Source organism: Urocitellus parryii, chromosome 1 (genome assembly GCF_045843805.1).
Source record: "Urocitellus parryii isolate mUroPar1 chromosome 1, mUroPar1.hap1, whole genome shotgun sequence".
Lineage (NCBI taxonomy): Eukaryota > Metazoa > Chordata > Mammalia > Rodentia > Sciuridae > Urocitellus > Urocitellus parryii.
The window spans coordinates 191,825,060-191,842,722 of record NC_135531.1 but is presented as its reverse complement, the minus strand read 5'-3'; the positions used below and the strand labels follow the sequence as shown (position 1 = coordinate 191,842,722).

Genomic DNA, 17,663 nt, shown 5'->3' with positions numbered 1-17,663 from the left:
AACAGTGCCCACTGGGCACCCTCTAGGTGTTGGCTACTGGCAGCATGAACATTAATGCCCCCAGGGGTCCCCTCTCCAGTGACCCTCCCTGCCAGGTTCGCAGAACACCTTCCACCACAATCTGGGCTATTATCAGATATTTACTGAGCCAAGTTGCAGATAATATCATTGGGGAGATGTGACCTGTACAGGAAGAACAGCCAACTGCACGGAGGAGATGTCGTAAAGGCTGCATGGTGGTCCCTGAGACTCTAGGTGCTTGGGCTATTGGGACTAGTGTAGAAGGAGGGAAGCAAGCCCTGCTTGACAGTCATAGTCCCAGCTGAGATTCAAGAGCACAAACCTTTGGGGCAGGTCTGGACAACCCTCAGTGGTCTGGTTGCACTAGAATGCAGAGATCCTTGACTGGGAAGCAAACTGGAGCCTCTGCTAGCATTTAGGGACAGACTAGATTTAGGGAATACAGATAAGAGGGAGAAAGATGCCCTGATGGTTTATGGTGTGCCCAGTTGGAAAGATCATAGCATTTTCCATCAAGGCATAGAATCCATGAGAAAAGGGAAAAGATGATGTGACATCCAACTTTTAACAGAAGGGATTCGTTGCCCCTGGTACAGCCAGGTGGGGATGTCCAGTAGCCAGGGAGACCTAGAACTCTCATCTGGGCTGGACATCTGGATTGGGAGCCATTTATATTTTCCTATGTAAGATAGGATGGTAATATCTACCTCAAGGCTTTAGTGTAAGAACGATATAATGTGCATATGGCAGGCACAAACCAAGTGCTGGTATGGCAGAGCAAGTGTCCTGATGATGACCAGGATGAGTGGAAGCCAGTGGCTAAAGGAGGGCCTAAGAAGAGAGTCTGAGGAGAAGCCCTTCAGGTGCTAACCAGTTCCTGGTCTCCAACTAGAGAGGAACTGCCCTGTATCCAAACAGAAGCCAGTGGTCTACAAATCCCACTAACCCCTCACCCCTTCTTGAGGATCTGAGTTCTGGGGTGAATATTCCCTGCAACCCCAACAGCCTCCTCCATTCTGCCTCCTCTTACTTCCAAGTCTTAATGGCAGTTGTACCCACAGGGAGAATAGAAAACCTAGCTTGCTGATGGATAGCTGGCACCTGCAACTTTGTGTTGGGCCTTCTGGTAGCTCTGTGTTCGTTGATCCATGTTGAGTGACCTCTAGGGAAAGGCTTGGGTGATAAACACTCAAATCAAAAGACCCTGGCAGGAGGCAGAGGGCCTTGAGTTAAAGACTCAAGGCACACCCCCCCCTGCTCTTTGTACTTCTGGCTCCCACTGAGTAGTCAATTCTTGGATCCATGTGCCCAGTCCCAACTCTCAGACCCCTCAGTCACCAACATTTTCTCTTAGTTTTCTCACCATTAAGTCACACACTTCCAGAGCTCACTCTGTACTCCCCTGTCCCAGACGGGCCCCCTTTCCCATCTTTTGATCAGTCTCTCCTAGACTAGAACTCTTGGCATCATCTGTAAGTTTCCCCACCTCCATCTCCTCTCCTCTAATTAGCCATCAATCCTCAGCATCACATAAAAATAAACAAATAAAGGCATTCTGTCCATTTACAACTACCAAAAATAAAAATAAAAAACATATGTATTGCCAGGATGTTTGGTTCCCCAACTGGATTTTAAACTTCAAGCCTAGAGGACCATGTTTTTCCTCCATTTCTTTTCTTTCCCTTTCTTCTCCCTCCCTCTCTCTAATCCCCTGGTCCTGGGGAAGCACAGTAGGTGCTTAGCACACCCTAAGCTATGGCACTGTACCTGCTGTAGGGCATTGCTGTGGCACTCAGCATCATGCCCCTGCAATATCTGAAGATAGCTCCAGACCATCTGCAAGTTGATGTTACCATACTCACCAACCAGGACAGGTCGTACACCCTCAACCTGGTGGCAATACCACCCTCCAGAGCTAAAAACTGTAGGCTTCATTGTTTCAAGTAGCACTCAGGAGGGAGAAGGGAAGGAGGAGAGGAAAGGTTCCCTAGGAAACCATTATGGGCTCCTAGGCTAGGCCTGAAGGAAAGAAATCCAGGTCTTCAGTTTCTTTTTCCTACCTTAGTCTCTCTTTCTTTTCCTCCAAGTGGGGGTAAGCACTGTGGGGCTAGTATGATAGGGAGTGAGAGAGATGCTGTCAATCAGAGCCCAATCACTGGAAGTCCCTGAAGGTTTTATGTTCCACTGGGGTGAAGGAAGAGAGGGAGAAAGGAAAGAAGATGCCTTATCATCCTCTTGATCTCTGTGCATGGGGACATGGGAGATTGTCATCGGATCTAATAAGAGAGAAGCCAATGAACTGTCTCTCTAGCTTTACAAGGCCAAAAATCAGGAACATTCTCAACTGACTTCAGGTAACAGTGTGCCATCCCTCTACCTTTCTTGATCCTTGACCTTATCTTGTCTTGCTTTCACTTCTTTATCTCCTAGTGTTGCAGGGACAGACGAGGCAAGGCACCGAAGATAGCAGGAAACAGTTTTATTTGGCTGCAGCCAGGTTCAGAGGGCACAGCTTTTGCTGTAATCAATCAATCCTCTGAACCCTGAGTTCAGGTAGTTTCAGAGTTTTATACCCAGCATGTAAGGGCAGGGACTCAGATGTTCACAGTCTACAGAAGTTCATATAAAAGCAGCTTTTTCTTTCACTGTTTGGGGCAAGTTAACCCTTCAAGGACAACACCTGAGAAGGGGAGAGCTTCTTCTCCCCTTTCTTTCCTCCCCCTGCCAGCTGTTACCATGGAGCCCAATTGGTAACTTATCTTAAAAATGTAGACATCTCTGTGAAGTCCACTTAAGGCCGGAGACCTTGCTTGCACATTTCTACAAACTACTATACTGGATACATGTTTATGAAAAACTAGTAAGGGGGTGTGTGCAGCACCTGGAGTGCTGGTATCTTCCCAGCCAGTGGCCAAGTAAAATAGGGCGACACAAAAATAGGAAGTTTATCTACATTGAACTCTTTTGCAGAGACTCTTTTGCTGATAGTCCTAAAATAAGCCATGGTGAATATTTCTGGAGAAGCCCAATTAAGACTTTTCTGTGGAGAAAGGGGGTGCCACTTCACTAGTTCCTTCCCACCTCTCAGGTTCTGCTTTGCTCCAGTATACTGGTTCCCAGGTAGTAGTAGATATCTACTGGACGATGTTATTGCTAACCTCTAGAAATTCAATTGAAGTTTGTGAGTTGAACTTATGTTACTTTAGAATTTTTTACATATGTGTATATTCATTGGGATTTCACATAGGAATAATTTTTTTTCAGAGAGAGAGAGAGAGAGAGAGAGAGAGAGAGAGAGAGAAAGAGAGAGAAGAGAGAATTTCAATATTTATTTTTTAGTTATCGGCGGACACAACATCTTTGTTGGTATGTGGTGCTGAGGATTGAACCCGGGCCGCATGCATGCCAGGCGAGTGCGCTACCACTTGAGCCACATCCCCAGCCCTCACATAGGAATAATTTTTAAAAATTGTTATTAATTCTAATATTTTTTTAAAAAATTTAGTGGGCTGAGGATATAGCTCAGTTGGTAGAGTGCTTGCCTTGCATGCACAAGGCCCTGGGTTCAATCCCCACCACCACAGTTGCTGAAGGACAAAATATCATTATTTTATTTATTCATTTTTCATGTGTGCTGAGAATCAAACCCAGCGCCTCACACATGCTAGACAAGCATTCTACCACTGAGCCACAACCCCAGCCCTTCCTCTCTAATTTTAAACCTTTTATTTCACTTTAAGCCTTACTGCATTGGTAGGACTTCTGGTATAATGTTGAATAGGAATGCTAAGAGTAGACATCCTAGGGCTGGGGTTGTGGCTCAGTGGTAGAGTGCTCAACTAGCATGCATTAGGCACTGGGTTCAATTCTCAGAACCACATACAGGTAAAATAAAAATATTGTGTCCACCTAAAACTAAGAAATAAGGAATCTCTCTGTCCTTTGGGTGCCACAGTTGCTCTGAATGGACAGTCATTTTTCTCTTCCTCAGAGTTGTGGCTCCTCCAATCCTATTGGGAGCCTGCTTAGACCTGCTGCATTAGAGTCTGGAGAAAAGAAAGAGCAATTTGGGATTTCTCCACTTTTTTCAAACATTTTGAATTCCCTTCTTGGCCCCTTGAGCATTAAATGTAGGGCTTTTCTTGCATCTCTGTCCATGGCCCACCATTGCTGGCTCTTACACATAGGTCTCTGGGTTATTGAGACCAGTAATTCTACCACCCTGAGAGGCAAACACTTCCTTTCTGGCCTCTGGGTTTTTTTTTTCCTTCTTAATTTCCTGAAAGATCAACTACAAATTTCAAAAAAATATTTTTGATATGCTATATGTGGTATTTAAAGACATCTATAGGAAGTAAGTACAAGAAGAATGTTATCTTCCAAATTGGAAGAAGTTTAACAACGTTTAAATTTTAATCTCTCATTTTTCCCCCCAAATAACTGATCTAGTAAATGTTACTAATTAATGAATTAACTATAAAATTTGACATTCGTAAAATGTTAAAAACAATAATCTAATTTGAAAACTTAAAACATCTCTTCTGAATGCTGGGGCAAGAAGAACTCACTTTGATTTGCTAGATAGATTTAGGAACTAAGAAATAATTTGCTGCTAAGGCATGTAGACAAAGAGAAAAGCTGGGAGGAGTGTATTCAGGACTCATTGTGAATGTACTTGTTTACGTTAATTTATATGTTTAAGTAAAAAAAGTCAACTGTTGTCCCTTTTCCTACTTCACTTTTTTGCCTTACAGGAGCGAATGGATGTATTTAAAAGAGGAGTATTTGGCATTACAAAAAGCCAGCATGTCTTCTTTAAAAAAAAAAAAAAACTATATCCCAAATAAAATCAGAATCAGGAATGGAGACAGAGGAGTTCCTAATAACTCTGAAATGAGAAATGAAAAAGCTCACAGTCAAGAGAATCACCCTTAGGAGAAGGTTAATGCTCTAGGACCACAGTTTGTGAGTGGAGTGATTGTGAAGATCATTAGCACAGAACCTCTACCTGGCAGGAAACAAGTTCGGGATACTTTGGCCGCAATCTCAGAAGTTGTTTATGTTGATTTGTTAGAAGGAGATACAGAATGCCATGTCAGATTTAAAACTCCTGAGGATGCTCAAGCAGTTATGAATGCATATACTGAAATTTAAAAAAAAGCACTGCTGGAAACTCGAGGTCCTTTCTGGTGATCATGAACAGAGGTATTGGCAGAAGATTTTGGTAGACAGACAGGCCAAACTTAACCAGCCTCGGGAAAAGAAAAGAGGCACTGAGAAGTTGATCACCAAAGCTGAAAAGATCAGACTGGCAAAGACTCAACAAGCAAGTAAACACATTAGATTTTCTGAATATGATTGAAAAAATTAAAGTTCACCTCTTAATTTCACTGGATACTTAAGTGATTCTAGGAAAATCCATTTTTATTATGGTAGTACTACATAATGAATGTATTTCTAAAATCTGCATTTAATTAAAAAACTTTGTTCCTTAAAAAAATAAAATAAAATAAAGACGTCTATAGTAGGAAGGTTGTTATCTTTTATATTGCTAGACTTGGAAGTCAGGATTCTAAGACTTATCAAGAAATATGAGGTGCTGCGGTTGTGGCTCAGTGGTAGAGCACTCGTCTAGCACGTGGAAGGCCCTGGGTTCAATCCTCTGCACGACATAAAAATAAATAAGTAAAATAAAGGTTTTAAAAAAATATGAAAGGGTCATGATCTGCACAGTGGTAGCCTGGTGATGTGGGAAGAGTGCAGTGCAGAGCTTCTGAAATCTGGGCACCCAGCACTGCTTGACCATTTGCCAAGTCATTTGAACTGAGGCCACTCACTGAAGTAAAGCTCTCTAATTTTATCATCCATAAAATTTTCTTCTATTTTTAAATTTAGTATGTCCTCTTTTCTCTGTTACAGTACGTGCAATGTTTTTGAACTTATTCTCCATGTTTCTTAACTTTTATATTTCCCATCTCTTTGTCCACTTCGGGAGAATTCCTGGGCTGACTCTCCTCTTACAAATGTGCCTTTTTGGCTGTGGTTATTCTACTATTCAATCCATCAAATGAATTTTTACTTATTCATTTATTTTTGTTATGAAACAGGTGCTCTCTATTTTTCTCTTCTGGTTGATGGTATGATCCCATTAGCTATTTCTTTATCTTATGGGGATCCTGCCTTTCCTTTGTCTATATTTACTTTTATATCAAAGTTTGAATTTCTGAGCACTTTAAAAATGAACTCAATATCTTTTTTAATAAACCTTTCTGGAGATTCAATTATACTCTCTCTAAAGTTTTGTTCAGGTTGTATTATTAACTGTCTCCATGAATGCTAGGTTTTTTTGTTTTGTTTTGTTTCTGGAATGTGGCTCCTTTATTTTTAGCGGTAGCTTTCCTAGATATGTGTTGATTCTTGGTGATGCTTTCTGGCATTTTTTACACTAGAGATTTCTCTGAAAACGATATCTATTACTACAACCGGACTTCGGTAATTGTGGGAGAACATACAGTAATATGTGAACAGTCCAATGTGTCAATATTCCGTCTTTTGAACAGGGGGCCCTCTGCTCTTCCTGGATATGATCAGACACCAAGGTGTCTGGTCTATAAACTTCCTGTTCTGTTGAAGTAGTCACTTGGTAAAGGGGAATATTAGGAAAGCATGGTGGAAGGAGAAGCTCAATCCTGTGTGGCTGCTGAGGGTCCCCTCTGCTCCCTATATTCACAGCCCCAAGCTCAGAGCGTTCCCAAATCCATTGCCATCTCCTGGAGTAGTCCTTTCTGCCCCATACTGTGGGCTGTGGTTTCTACTTTGATTCCCATTCTACTGGCTATTTGTCTTTCAAAGATATGCTAGTCCTCAGGGGCAGCCCCATCTAATATTTCAAATCCATTATGAATTTAGAAGTAGATCTCTACTATTTCTTCTAGTGTTTCAGACAAGAAAAGATAACTGAAGTAATGCTCAATCATCCATCTTGAGTTCCTCTGCATGTAATTCTTTTTCTGTTTTTTAAGTTAAAGTACTAACATGGAATCATTTTTCTGATTAGTTATTAAGCTATAATGTCTACATTCAACTTTTTGAACTGTCTGCTCTTGTGTTCAGTCCTACCACATCTTTATTACTTAGCTCTGTGGTCAACACTTAGTGGGTGATCAAAATATATTTGTTCAGCTAATATGCAATATCCTCCAAAAAGTGTACAAAGCTTAGCTGTTTGTGATAATTATTAATTAATACAAGCTAATGAATGTCTAAACAATTTTATTCCCAGGATAAGTAGGAAAACTGTATTTTGAAAAATGTGGCCTTCTTCAGCTCTACCTTTAGAAGGAAACAAAGTTAGAAGCTGTTGATCTTACATAGTAGTGTTATGGGGAGCCACTTCAGAAAACACTTTAAGTCCGAATTCAAATCAATGAGAGCTTTATTTACCTGGCCAGGGTCTGTCACCCATCTGTAGAGACTGAAGCTCTGTGGGAGAACAGCAATTTCCTGGCCTGTCCCCAGGATTGGGGACTTAAAGATGAAAACCACAACTCGGAGGCTTTCCTTAACGTCATGCAAGCAAGCCAGTCATAGAAGCTAAGACAGCAATTAGCACAGCAACTCACAATTGCATCTTGGGTTCGAGCAGGTGTTAGACAACCGCATCCTGAGTTTGAGCAGGTGGTTAGCGGGTGCAAGAATCTACTTCAAAGTCTTGGGTCAACAAGACCACCATATCCTGGTTGAGTTCATTTTGTGGGGTACAAAGTTCAGAAAACAATATATTATAAGAAAACAGCTCATGTAACAGGTTTTTTTTTTCTTAATAGAAGGCAGCAAAATGGAGTCTTAGGCCTGTCTATGACAGTTTTTGCTTTATAATTGTCTTATCTCACTTATCAAAATCTTATATCTATAATCTATATTTTTTACTAATCCATAACCTATAACTTACATTCTTGATTTTATTTATCAGTTCACACCACAACAGTAGAACTGAAAGGATAACCTTGGTCTCCCTAGCACTGTGTCTTATCAACTGGCCTCCTAGCTCTGGGAGTCTAAAGAGAATTATTGCGACACACAGCTCATATTGTCTTTACAGGATATAAACACAATGCAATCAGCTTGCTTTGGACATAAAGAATGAGGTGTGGGAGGAAGTAGGCCAGGCAGGGCCAGGAAACCACTGCCATCTCATCTCCATTTTGTGCCTCACAGCAGGAGAGGAACCAGGTGAGGCTAGAGCCTCCATCTGAAAAGAGATTTCCACTTTTCTAGTCCCACTGCTACTTAGCTTTCAGGATAATATCAGGGTGGTGAAGGTCCTGGTCATCTCTGTCCTGCCACCTCCAGGCCTAATTCATCCCTTTTCTGCCAGAGCACAGACCCCTTTCCTTTGGCTCTCTCTTCATGAGTCCACCCTTGTCTGTCCATTCTGCAGCCACCGCTTTGGCATTACCCTCTGGGCTGGCCCAGGCACTTGGAGCCCTCTTCATGGTTTTCCTACTTGGAGAGTCACAGGATTGGAGGTTGGGATTCCCTTCTCTCCATTCCATAGGCCGATGGAGGGGCCCTGACTGTCATGATTGGCTGGTCATCAGTCACACAGGTGTTCCCACATACCACACTCAGTGATCACACCCAGGAAGTAGAAGAGACTTCCTGGTGAATGAGTCCCTGAGGAAGCTTGGTCACGACATTCACATTGGGGACTCAACAACAGGCTTGGGGGGGGGGGTGGGCAAAGAAGAAAGAACTGGCAGAAGACAGCTTCCTTCAGCCCCTTGGTTCTCATTGTTAATCATTAGCATATTCTGAAAAGCCATGGCTGGAATGCCAGTTTCTGGTTCTCCGTTGTTGATTCTCCCAACTTTGTAGTCTTTGCCTCAAAGGCTGGGAGCTCCTGCCAGGTTACTGGATGGTGACAGGACTGAGGTCTTCGGGTTAGAGTGGGAGGAAGAGTTGTGGGCAGGAGGTGGCAGAACTTTAGGTCAGTTATCATGATGTTAAGGGCTTGTGGCTCTTGTAAAATCAAACACAGGCCAGAGATCAGGAATCCCTGTTGAAAAGTAAGCGATTGAGGGCTTCGCAAATTGGTTAGGAGCTACCACAAGTAATCCTAAAACAGCATTTTACAAAGCACTCTGACATCCATTACGCCATTGAAGCCTTCAATTTTGTGAGGGAGAGTGGGGAGGTTTCATTTATTTTTTCTGCTTTGTTTCTGGCTGCTGGGAATGGAGCCCAGGGCTTTGCTTGTGCTAATCACTGGCTTACCACTGAGCTGCACCCCCAGATTGTGGTTTGTATTTCAGCCCTACAGATAAGAACAATGAAGCCAGCAAGTGTCACCGCCAACGTCCCAACCTGGGTCTCCCTTATCCTATTCTTGTACACGAGGTCTCCACTGAGTCTGTGATGTTGCTGGGATGGGAAGTGTAGGGGCATCTGAATCTGCATGTTCAAGCCCTTGAAGCTGGCTGAAGACACACTGCTGCTGCTGTGGATGATGTGAGCAGGCATGGCTGTGAGGTCTCTAGAGGAGTCCCAGGGCCACCCTCTCATGGTCAGCATCGCCCATCTTTGGCTCTGCAGGTATGCGTAGGCAGACATCTGCTGGTGGGAGAGTTACTGTCCCAGAGCTTTGGCTTCCCAAGATGCCCCAGCCCTGCCTCAGAGCAGTCAGTCAATTTCATAAAGTAAAGCAGTTGCCCTGCAGATTCCCCTCTCCCCTCTTCAGCAGGGGAGCCCTCTTGACCTGCTCAAGAGCAAAGCCACAGCCAAGGTGCGACGGAGCTGGTTGCCTCCTTTCCTGGCCTTCATCTGATTAAAGAAGTTAGTTGCTTGAGGAAGGCTCAGAGGAGGCAGAGGAGGCTCTGTTCCTGTACCCCATCTCTAGTGGGTCCCCCTGGCTGTCTGAGCTCTGCTTTGTGGGGAGAAGGACTATAGACGTTTTTGAAGGGAGAAGAAAACATCGCTGCCACTAGAACCTAACTATGGATTTTCCAAATTAGTTTTGTTTCAGACTACAATAGTGATATTCATTAATATTAGAAAACCTAAATAATTCAGATCAGCAAAAAGAAGAAAACAAATAATGCCATTATGGTGGAAAACAAATTCCACCATTTGGATTTAACTACTACTAAGATTCGAGAGTTGTTTTTCTCCCCTTTTGTGGGACTGGGAATTGAATCCAGGGGCCCTATACCACTGAGCCTTTTAAATTTTTTATTTTGAGACAGGGTCTTGCTAAATTGCTCTGGTTGGCCTCAAACTTGTGATCCCACCTCCTCCCAAACAACTAGGATTAGAGATTCATGCTTTAAATTACAGGCATCCATTTGGAGTTTTTCTCTTAAGAATATTCTACATACCCAAACAGGCACATATGCACACACACGCACACATGATTACATAAGCACTTTCTAAAATTGTAATTTTGTATAGTTTTTCACTTTTGTGGTATAAATACATATGATTATATATTCTTTATTATTATTATTATTATTATTATTATGGTACTGGGGATTCAACCCAGGGTGCTTTCCCACTAAGCTACATCCCCAGTTCTTTTTATTTTTTGTTTTGAGATAGGGTCTTGCTAAGTTGCTTAGGGCCTCTCTAAGTTACAGAGGCTGGATTTGAACTTGCGATCCTCCTGCCTCAGCTTCCCAGACTGTTGGGATTACCCATGTGCCACTGCACCCAGCTTAATATTATTTTTAATGACTGTGTAATATTAATTCCATTGTATAGGTGGATTTGTGAAATCATTTATTTATTTATTCATGTATTCATTCATTCATACCAGGGATTGAACCCAGGGACACTTAACCACTGAGCCTCCTCCTCAACCCTTTTTATTTTTTATTTTGAGATAGCATCTCTGCAAATTGGATCTCACTAAGTTGCTTAGGACCTCACTCAGTTGCTGAGGCTGGCTTTGAACTTGTGCTCTTCCTGCCTCACCTCCTGAGATGCTAGGATTACAGGCATGTGCCACTATTCCTGGCAAAATAATTTATTTTAATCACTCCATACTTTTCAATATTGTGGCTCTGTCATTTTTATTGATTCTTTTTAGTTATATATATAACACTAGGATATATTTTGACATAACCATAAAAGCATGGAATACAATTTGCTCTAATTCAATTCCAGCACTTCCCCCCCTTCTCTCCCCGCTTCCCATTCCTTGACTCTACTATTCTTTCTGCAGTTTATTTATGGTTTTTAAAATTAGTGTTTTGTGGATATGCTTGATATTGGGATTCACTCTGTATATTCATGTATGTACATATGAAAGTTTGGTCAGATTCATTCCACTGTTCTTCCCTTTTCCTATTTAGCCCTCACCCCCAATCCCCTTCCTCTACTCTGTGAATCTTATTTTGATGAAATTTCCTCTCTTTTTTTTTCCTTTCTCTCCACACCCATTTTGATTAGCTTCTGCATATCAGAGAAAACATCCAACCTTTGACTTTTGGGGACTGGTTTATTACACTTAGCATGAAAATCTCCAGTTTCATCCATTTACCAGAAAATTCCACAATGTTATTCTTCTTTATGGCTGATTAATACTCAATTGTGTATATGTATCACATTTTCTTTATCCATTCACATGTTGAAGGGCACTTAGGTTGGTTCCATAGGTTAGCTATTGTGAATTGTGTTGCTTATAAATGTCGATGTGGCTGTGTCATGATAATATGCTGATTTTAGATCTTTTGAATAAATACCAAGGAGTGGTATAGCTGGATCATATGGTGGTTCTATTCCTAGTTTTTTGAGGAATCTCCATGCTGCTTTCCAAAGTGGTTGCACTAATTTGCAGTCCCACTAACAATATATGAGTGTACCTTTCCCCCTACATCCTCCCCAACACTTATTATTATTTGCATTCTTGATAACTGCCATTCTGACTGAAGTGAGATGAAATCTCAATGTAGCTTTGATTTGCATTTCCCTAATTGCTAGAAATATTGAACATTTTTTTCATTTTTTGTTGATCAGTTGTATTTCTTCTTTTGAGAAGTGTCTGTTTAGTTCTTTTGCCCATTTATTGATTGGGTTGTTTGTTTTTGTTTGTTTGTTTGTTTGTTTGGTGTTAAGTTTTTTGAGTTCTTTATATATCCTGGAAATTAATGCCCTGTCTAAGGAGCAGGTAAGGACGATTTTCTTCCATTCTGGAGGCTCTCTTTCATGTTCTTGATTGTTTCCTTTGCTGTGAAGGAGCTTTAGAGTTTGATACCATCCTACTTATTGATTTTTAATTTCATTTCTTGCAATTTAGGAGTCTTGTTAAGGGAGTCAGTTCCTGTGCTAATATGCTAGAGTATTGGGCCTAAATTTTCTTCTAGCAATTGCAGATTTTCTGGCCTAATTCATAGGTCTTTGATCCACTTTGAGTTGACTTTTGTGCAAGCTTGAAGTGGTTAAACCATCATGATTATTTCATTAAGATAAATTTCAAGTAGAATCAGTAGACCCAAAATGTATGCAAATTTTTAAGGATTTTAATGTTTATTGCTCTCTAAAAAGGTTGAATCATTTTCTGCTCCCACCAGGACTGTATGTGAGTATCATTTCTATAGACACTTGCCAACCTTGGGTAACATTTTAAAAATCATTACCAATTTGATATGTGAAAAATTCTCTCTTATAATTTTGATTAATAATATTTTTAAAATCACCAGCCTGGTTAAATTTTTTTTCTATGTTGATTGGGAATGAATATTTCACTTTTGCAAACTTAATTGTCATGTTTCCCTTGTCCATCTTTCTGTTGGTATGGGAACCCCATGAAGTTTAATACACTGGGTTCATGCTTGACTTGTCACCTGCTGACAATGTTTTTTGGGTCACAGATGCTCTAAGGGTTGTTCTCTTATTAAGACACTGACATCTAGGTTGCAAGGCATCTCTTAGATATATTCCTTGCTAACTTTGCCTTACAAATGTTCTTGTTCACTACTGAGCCTGGGAAAAGGGATGGCCCCAAGGCTCAAGAATTCTGGAAGGATTTTAATTGTCTGATTTTTAGGATTAACAACTAAGAACATAAACATGAATCACATACCTGAGGATGACATGAAGCTGGTACAGGATAGTGAATCTAGGCTTTGTATATCCACTCTGGGTTTTACAAGGGGTTGCAGCAAGAGCAAATGGAGGATGGGGGCATTTCTTAAGGGCATGTTTCATTATTTTAAAGTTTTTTTTTTACCATATAAGTTTAATATAAGAAAAACAGAAATGCAGGAAGAAACAAATTATTTGTTGTCCTACTAGTAAGATAAAAACACCACTAACATTTTGGGGACATATCTTTGCAGTCACTGAACATTTACTGGGTGCTACAGGTGCTTGTGCTGTAGCAGTGTTCAAAGCAGACACAGTCCTGCCCCTACACAACTCTCAGCGTTGTGTTCTTTTTCATTGCATTGAAATAATAATAATAATTCAATAATAATTTATACTTATAAAAGAAATACATGAATATAGTGTCTTTGCAAAAATGGGGGAAAGGGTTCATTTTGGCTCATAGTTTCAGTCTATGGCCATATGGCCCTGTTGCTTTGGGCCTGTGCTGGCCCACTCTTGCATTATGGCAGGAGTGAATGGCGAAGAAGGCCTGCTTATCTCACCGTAGTCAGGAAGCAAAGAGAGAAATGGCAAAGGGCTAGGGTCCCAGTGTTCCCTTTAAGAGCTTGCCCCCAATAACTGACTTCTTCCTCTAGGCTCCTGTCCTAAGTTCCACCACCTCCCAGTAGCACCACGGGCTGGAGACCAACCCTTTAACACATAGGCCTTTGGGGACCGTGGAGACCTAAATTATAGCATCTAACGTATAGGCCTCTGTTCTAGTTCTCTTTTTTAAACTCAGAAACTACATGCTATGATTGTCGTTGTTGTTGTGTATGAACTCTTTAGATTTACACACATTCCTTACCAATCCTTTTTCTCTGCCCATCCTTTGAGCACCATTTTTCTTTAACTTGGAGCATAACTTCTAGAAGTTTTGAAGTTTCTTTGATACTAATGTCTAGTTTTTTTTTTTTTTGTTGTTGTTGTTGTTTTTGTACTAGAAATTGAATTCAGATGAACTCTACCTCTGAGTTACATCCCCAGTCTCTCTCTCTCTCTCTCTCTCTCTCTCTCTCTCTCTCTCTCTCACACACACACACATACACACACACACACACACACACACACACACACACACATATATATATATATCTATGAGATATTTTCCTTGCTAACTTTGCCTTACAAATGTTCTTGTTCACTACTGAGCCTGGGAAAAGGGATGGCCCCAAGGCTCAAGAATTCTGGAAGGATTTTAATTGTCTGATTTTTAGGATTAACAACTAAGAACATAAACATGAATCACATACCTGAGGATGACGTGCAGCTGGTACAGGATAGTGAATCTAAGCTTTGTATATCCACTCTGGGTTTTACTATATATATTTAGTAACCTCCTCAAATATATATATATAATATAATATATATATATATATTATATATATATATTTGAGGAGGTTGCTGCTCAGCCTGGAAGTACAGAAAAACCAGGGCTTCACACCTTCATCTGATTTTTCCAGTGTTAGGTCTTCAGATCTATCAGTCTACAGTATTTAGACTTGGGGTGTGGGGGAGCTGGGCTTAAGCTGTAACAGAAAAGATGGCAAAATTTTCTCTTTTTTTTCCAGTACAAATATATATAAATATATTTAGACAGGGTCTCACTAAATTGCTGAGGCTGGCCTTGAACTTGGGATCCTCTTGCCTCAGCCTCTCCAGTTGCTGTGATTACAGGTGTGCGCCACAGATAGTGTGCTTTGTTTGTGCTTAAGTATCGGTAAGTATTGTGCTTTGTTTGTTTTCAAGTAGTGATTGCTATTCTTGAAAGATAGCTTTACTGGTGACACAGTTCTGCACCCACAATGGCTTTCTCTCAGTGCATTGGAGATATCATTACTAGTGTTTCCTTGCTTTGTTGCAATTTGATAGTTTGTTCCCATGGCATCTGTCCCCTTTGACTTGAACCCTTGGTATGTAGTGACACAAGGAGTAGAGAACAGCAGTGGGGCCAGAATCAGCTGGGTCTTCCAGCCATGGTAAAGATTTCAGATTTTACTCTGAATGTGGGAGCTCAACAGAGTACAGTTCTTTGCCCCGTAAGAGGTAGGAGTGGGCATTGGGGTGTTTGGGACAGTTGGTGGAACAGTTCCAGCTATTCTAGTACCAAATGGAAATGAATTTTTAGTGATTTGCTCTTTACTATGTTCCATGTCGCAGACTCCTTCCTTTGATTCAGAGACAAAATTAAAAGAATGTTTGCATTTATGAGTAATGCTTCTAAATCCTTTTGTGTTTAAGAATGTGTGTGTCTATTTGAGTATCCTGATGTGGATGTCACAGGCTTGCTGTCCTTGCTGTTCTAAGTGTTTGAGTACTGATCCCCAGGGTGTTGGCTTTCTAGTTTGAATGGGGCTAGAGCGCCCCGGGGCCTGCTGGGAGATGACATTTTGGATGTGCTGTTTTAGGATATAATAGCTCAGAAGAAACGCCTGGCAGACAACCAGGGATGGCCAAGTTCTTGTTTCTTTTATGGTTTGCTCTCAGAGAGCAGCCGTGTTATGTCAAGGACTCTAATAACTAAAAAGCAGTGTCTGTCCCCTTTGGCTCTAACCCTGGCTGCAGTTCTGACCCCAACAGGTCACACAACTGATGCTCCTTTTTGTTTTTTTTTTTTCAAATGAGGTCTCCACTGTGTAGTAACCTCATTTTCCCAACCCGTCAGTAGTCTCAGGAAAGTATATTCAGGATTGAAATCCTCTATCCCTCAGTTTCTCCTTGCCTTTCTTATTGCACCAAGCCTCCAGCTTGGAAATGAATTTTCAGTTGTTTGCTCTTTACTATGACTATTTACAATGACTGTCCATGTCACCTAGGCAGCTGGACACTGTTCCCAAGGACGTGGTCCTAGGTATGCTTACATCCATATCTAGTGCCCAGAACTTCTTATGATCAAGAAATTTTGGGGGTCTGGGATTGTGGCTCAGCGGTAGAGCGCTCACCTAGCACAGGCGGGACCCAGGTTTGATCCACAGCACCACATAAAAATAAAGGCATTGTATTGTGTCCATCCACACCTAAAAAAATAAATACTAAAAAAAAGAAATTTTTGCCATCTTTTCTGTTACAGCTTAAGCCCAGCTCCCCCACACCCCAAGTCTAAATACTGTAGACTGATAGATCTGAAGACCTAACACTGGAAAAATCGGATGAAGGTGTGAAGCCCTGGTTTTTCTGTACTTCCAGGCTGAGCAGCGACCTCCTCAAAGCTTCTGACATCACAGCCCAGAGAGGAAAAAATGCATTTTTAAGACTGTCAAACAGCAAGACAATAATGGTGACAATCATAAAAAGAAAATCTGGACTTGGTTCCAAGGTTTTCCAAGTTTCTTATGCAGATGGCACAATGAATGTGTGGGAAACACTGATTATAATCTCCAACTTATACAAAAGGTCAGAGGAAACACAAACACCAAATCTAAAAGTCCAACTAGAGAAGTTGAGTCTGTCTAAAATACAGCCTTAGGAGTCCCTGGGAATATTTAAAGATGAAATCAAAGCTCTTTCTAGATGTTTGTCCAGCAGTTCTGAGCTTTTCTCCACAGGTGTCCCTCCCACCTTTCTTACAGCAGGATGGGTACTCTGGATTAACTTTACGGAGCCAGTTTTGGTCTTGGAAGACACATTATGCTTCTTATCCTTTATCTCCCTAGAGGAATGTTGGATATCAGCATTTGTCAATAAAATGTATACTCTCATTCTAAAACAAGCTGGCTTCCATCATAGTTCTCAGAGATTGGAGTAAGCCTGAGTGATCCGGGCAGCTCTAGAAGCATGTCCTTCAATGTTCAAGGACAACAGAATGAACATGGGGGGGTTGTTTTTATTTTATCTTTTTTGTAACTTCACACATACTGGATGAAATCCCCATGCCTGATGCCATTCCACAGGCATGTTCCGATTACAGGTTGGAGCATAAAAAGGACAGCTGTGGGCATGTACAGTGGAATGCCAATAACCCAGCCCCCTGTCACTCGATTGCCACTAAGTGACATTATTGTTGAGAAAACTTGAGTCCATTCTAATGTATTTTGTTTTATTTTCTATTGACACCTTTTATTCAGTTTTTAACCACATCAAGGAGAATCAAATGTCAAATTTTCTAAATGGCAATTTTTCCACATCAGAAGATTGTCATAACTCTCAAAGAATAAGCAAGTTGGATTTTTTTCTGCCTCCAAAATGTTTATCAAATACTGTATTTCTCACAGGCTTTGAAACACTTAGAAAATACTTAAGAAATATTCCAATGAACGAAACATACCAAACGTCAGTAATAAGCAAGACATATTCCTTTGGGGAAATGGCTGTTTAAAAAAAAACACAGTGTTCATTTTTTTCTTCTTTAAAAATTTGTTATTCCTAAAATAGCACACAACTGGAAGTGAAGGACTAGAAGGCCAGGAGAGGAAAGGAGAAGGGATGGAGCACACACCATTAACACAAAAAGAAGTAAAATTGTACAAACATAAGCAGTTTATAAGACTAGGGTCATC

At 41.0% G+C, this 17,663-nt stretch overlaps 1 protein-coding gene across 1 annotated transcript; it reads left to right on the top strand.

Annotated features, from left to right (window-relative positions):
• The first annotated feature begins 822 nt into the window (after positions 1–822).
• Larp7 (La ribonucleoprotein 7, transcriptional regulator) lies at positions 823–5,511 on the top strand. The gene is given in 3 exon segments (XM_077794148.1): positions 823–884; positions 4,776–5,172; positions 5,174–5,511. Coding segments are annotated over 3 exon segments (669 nt in total). The 3' UTR covers positions 5,384–5,511.
• The last annotated feature ends 12,152 nt before the right edge of the window (positions 5,512–17,663 follow it).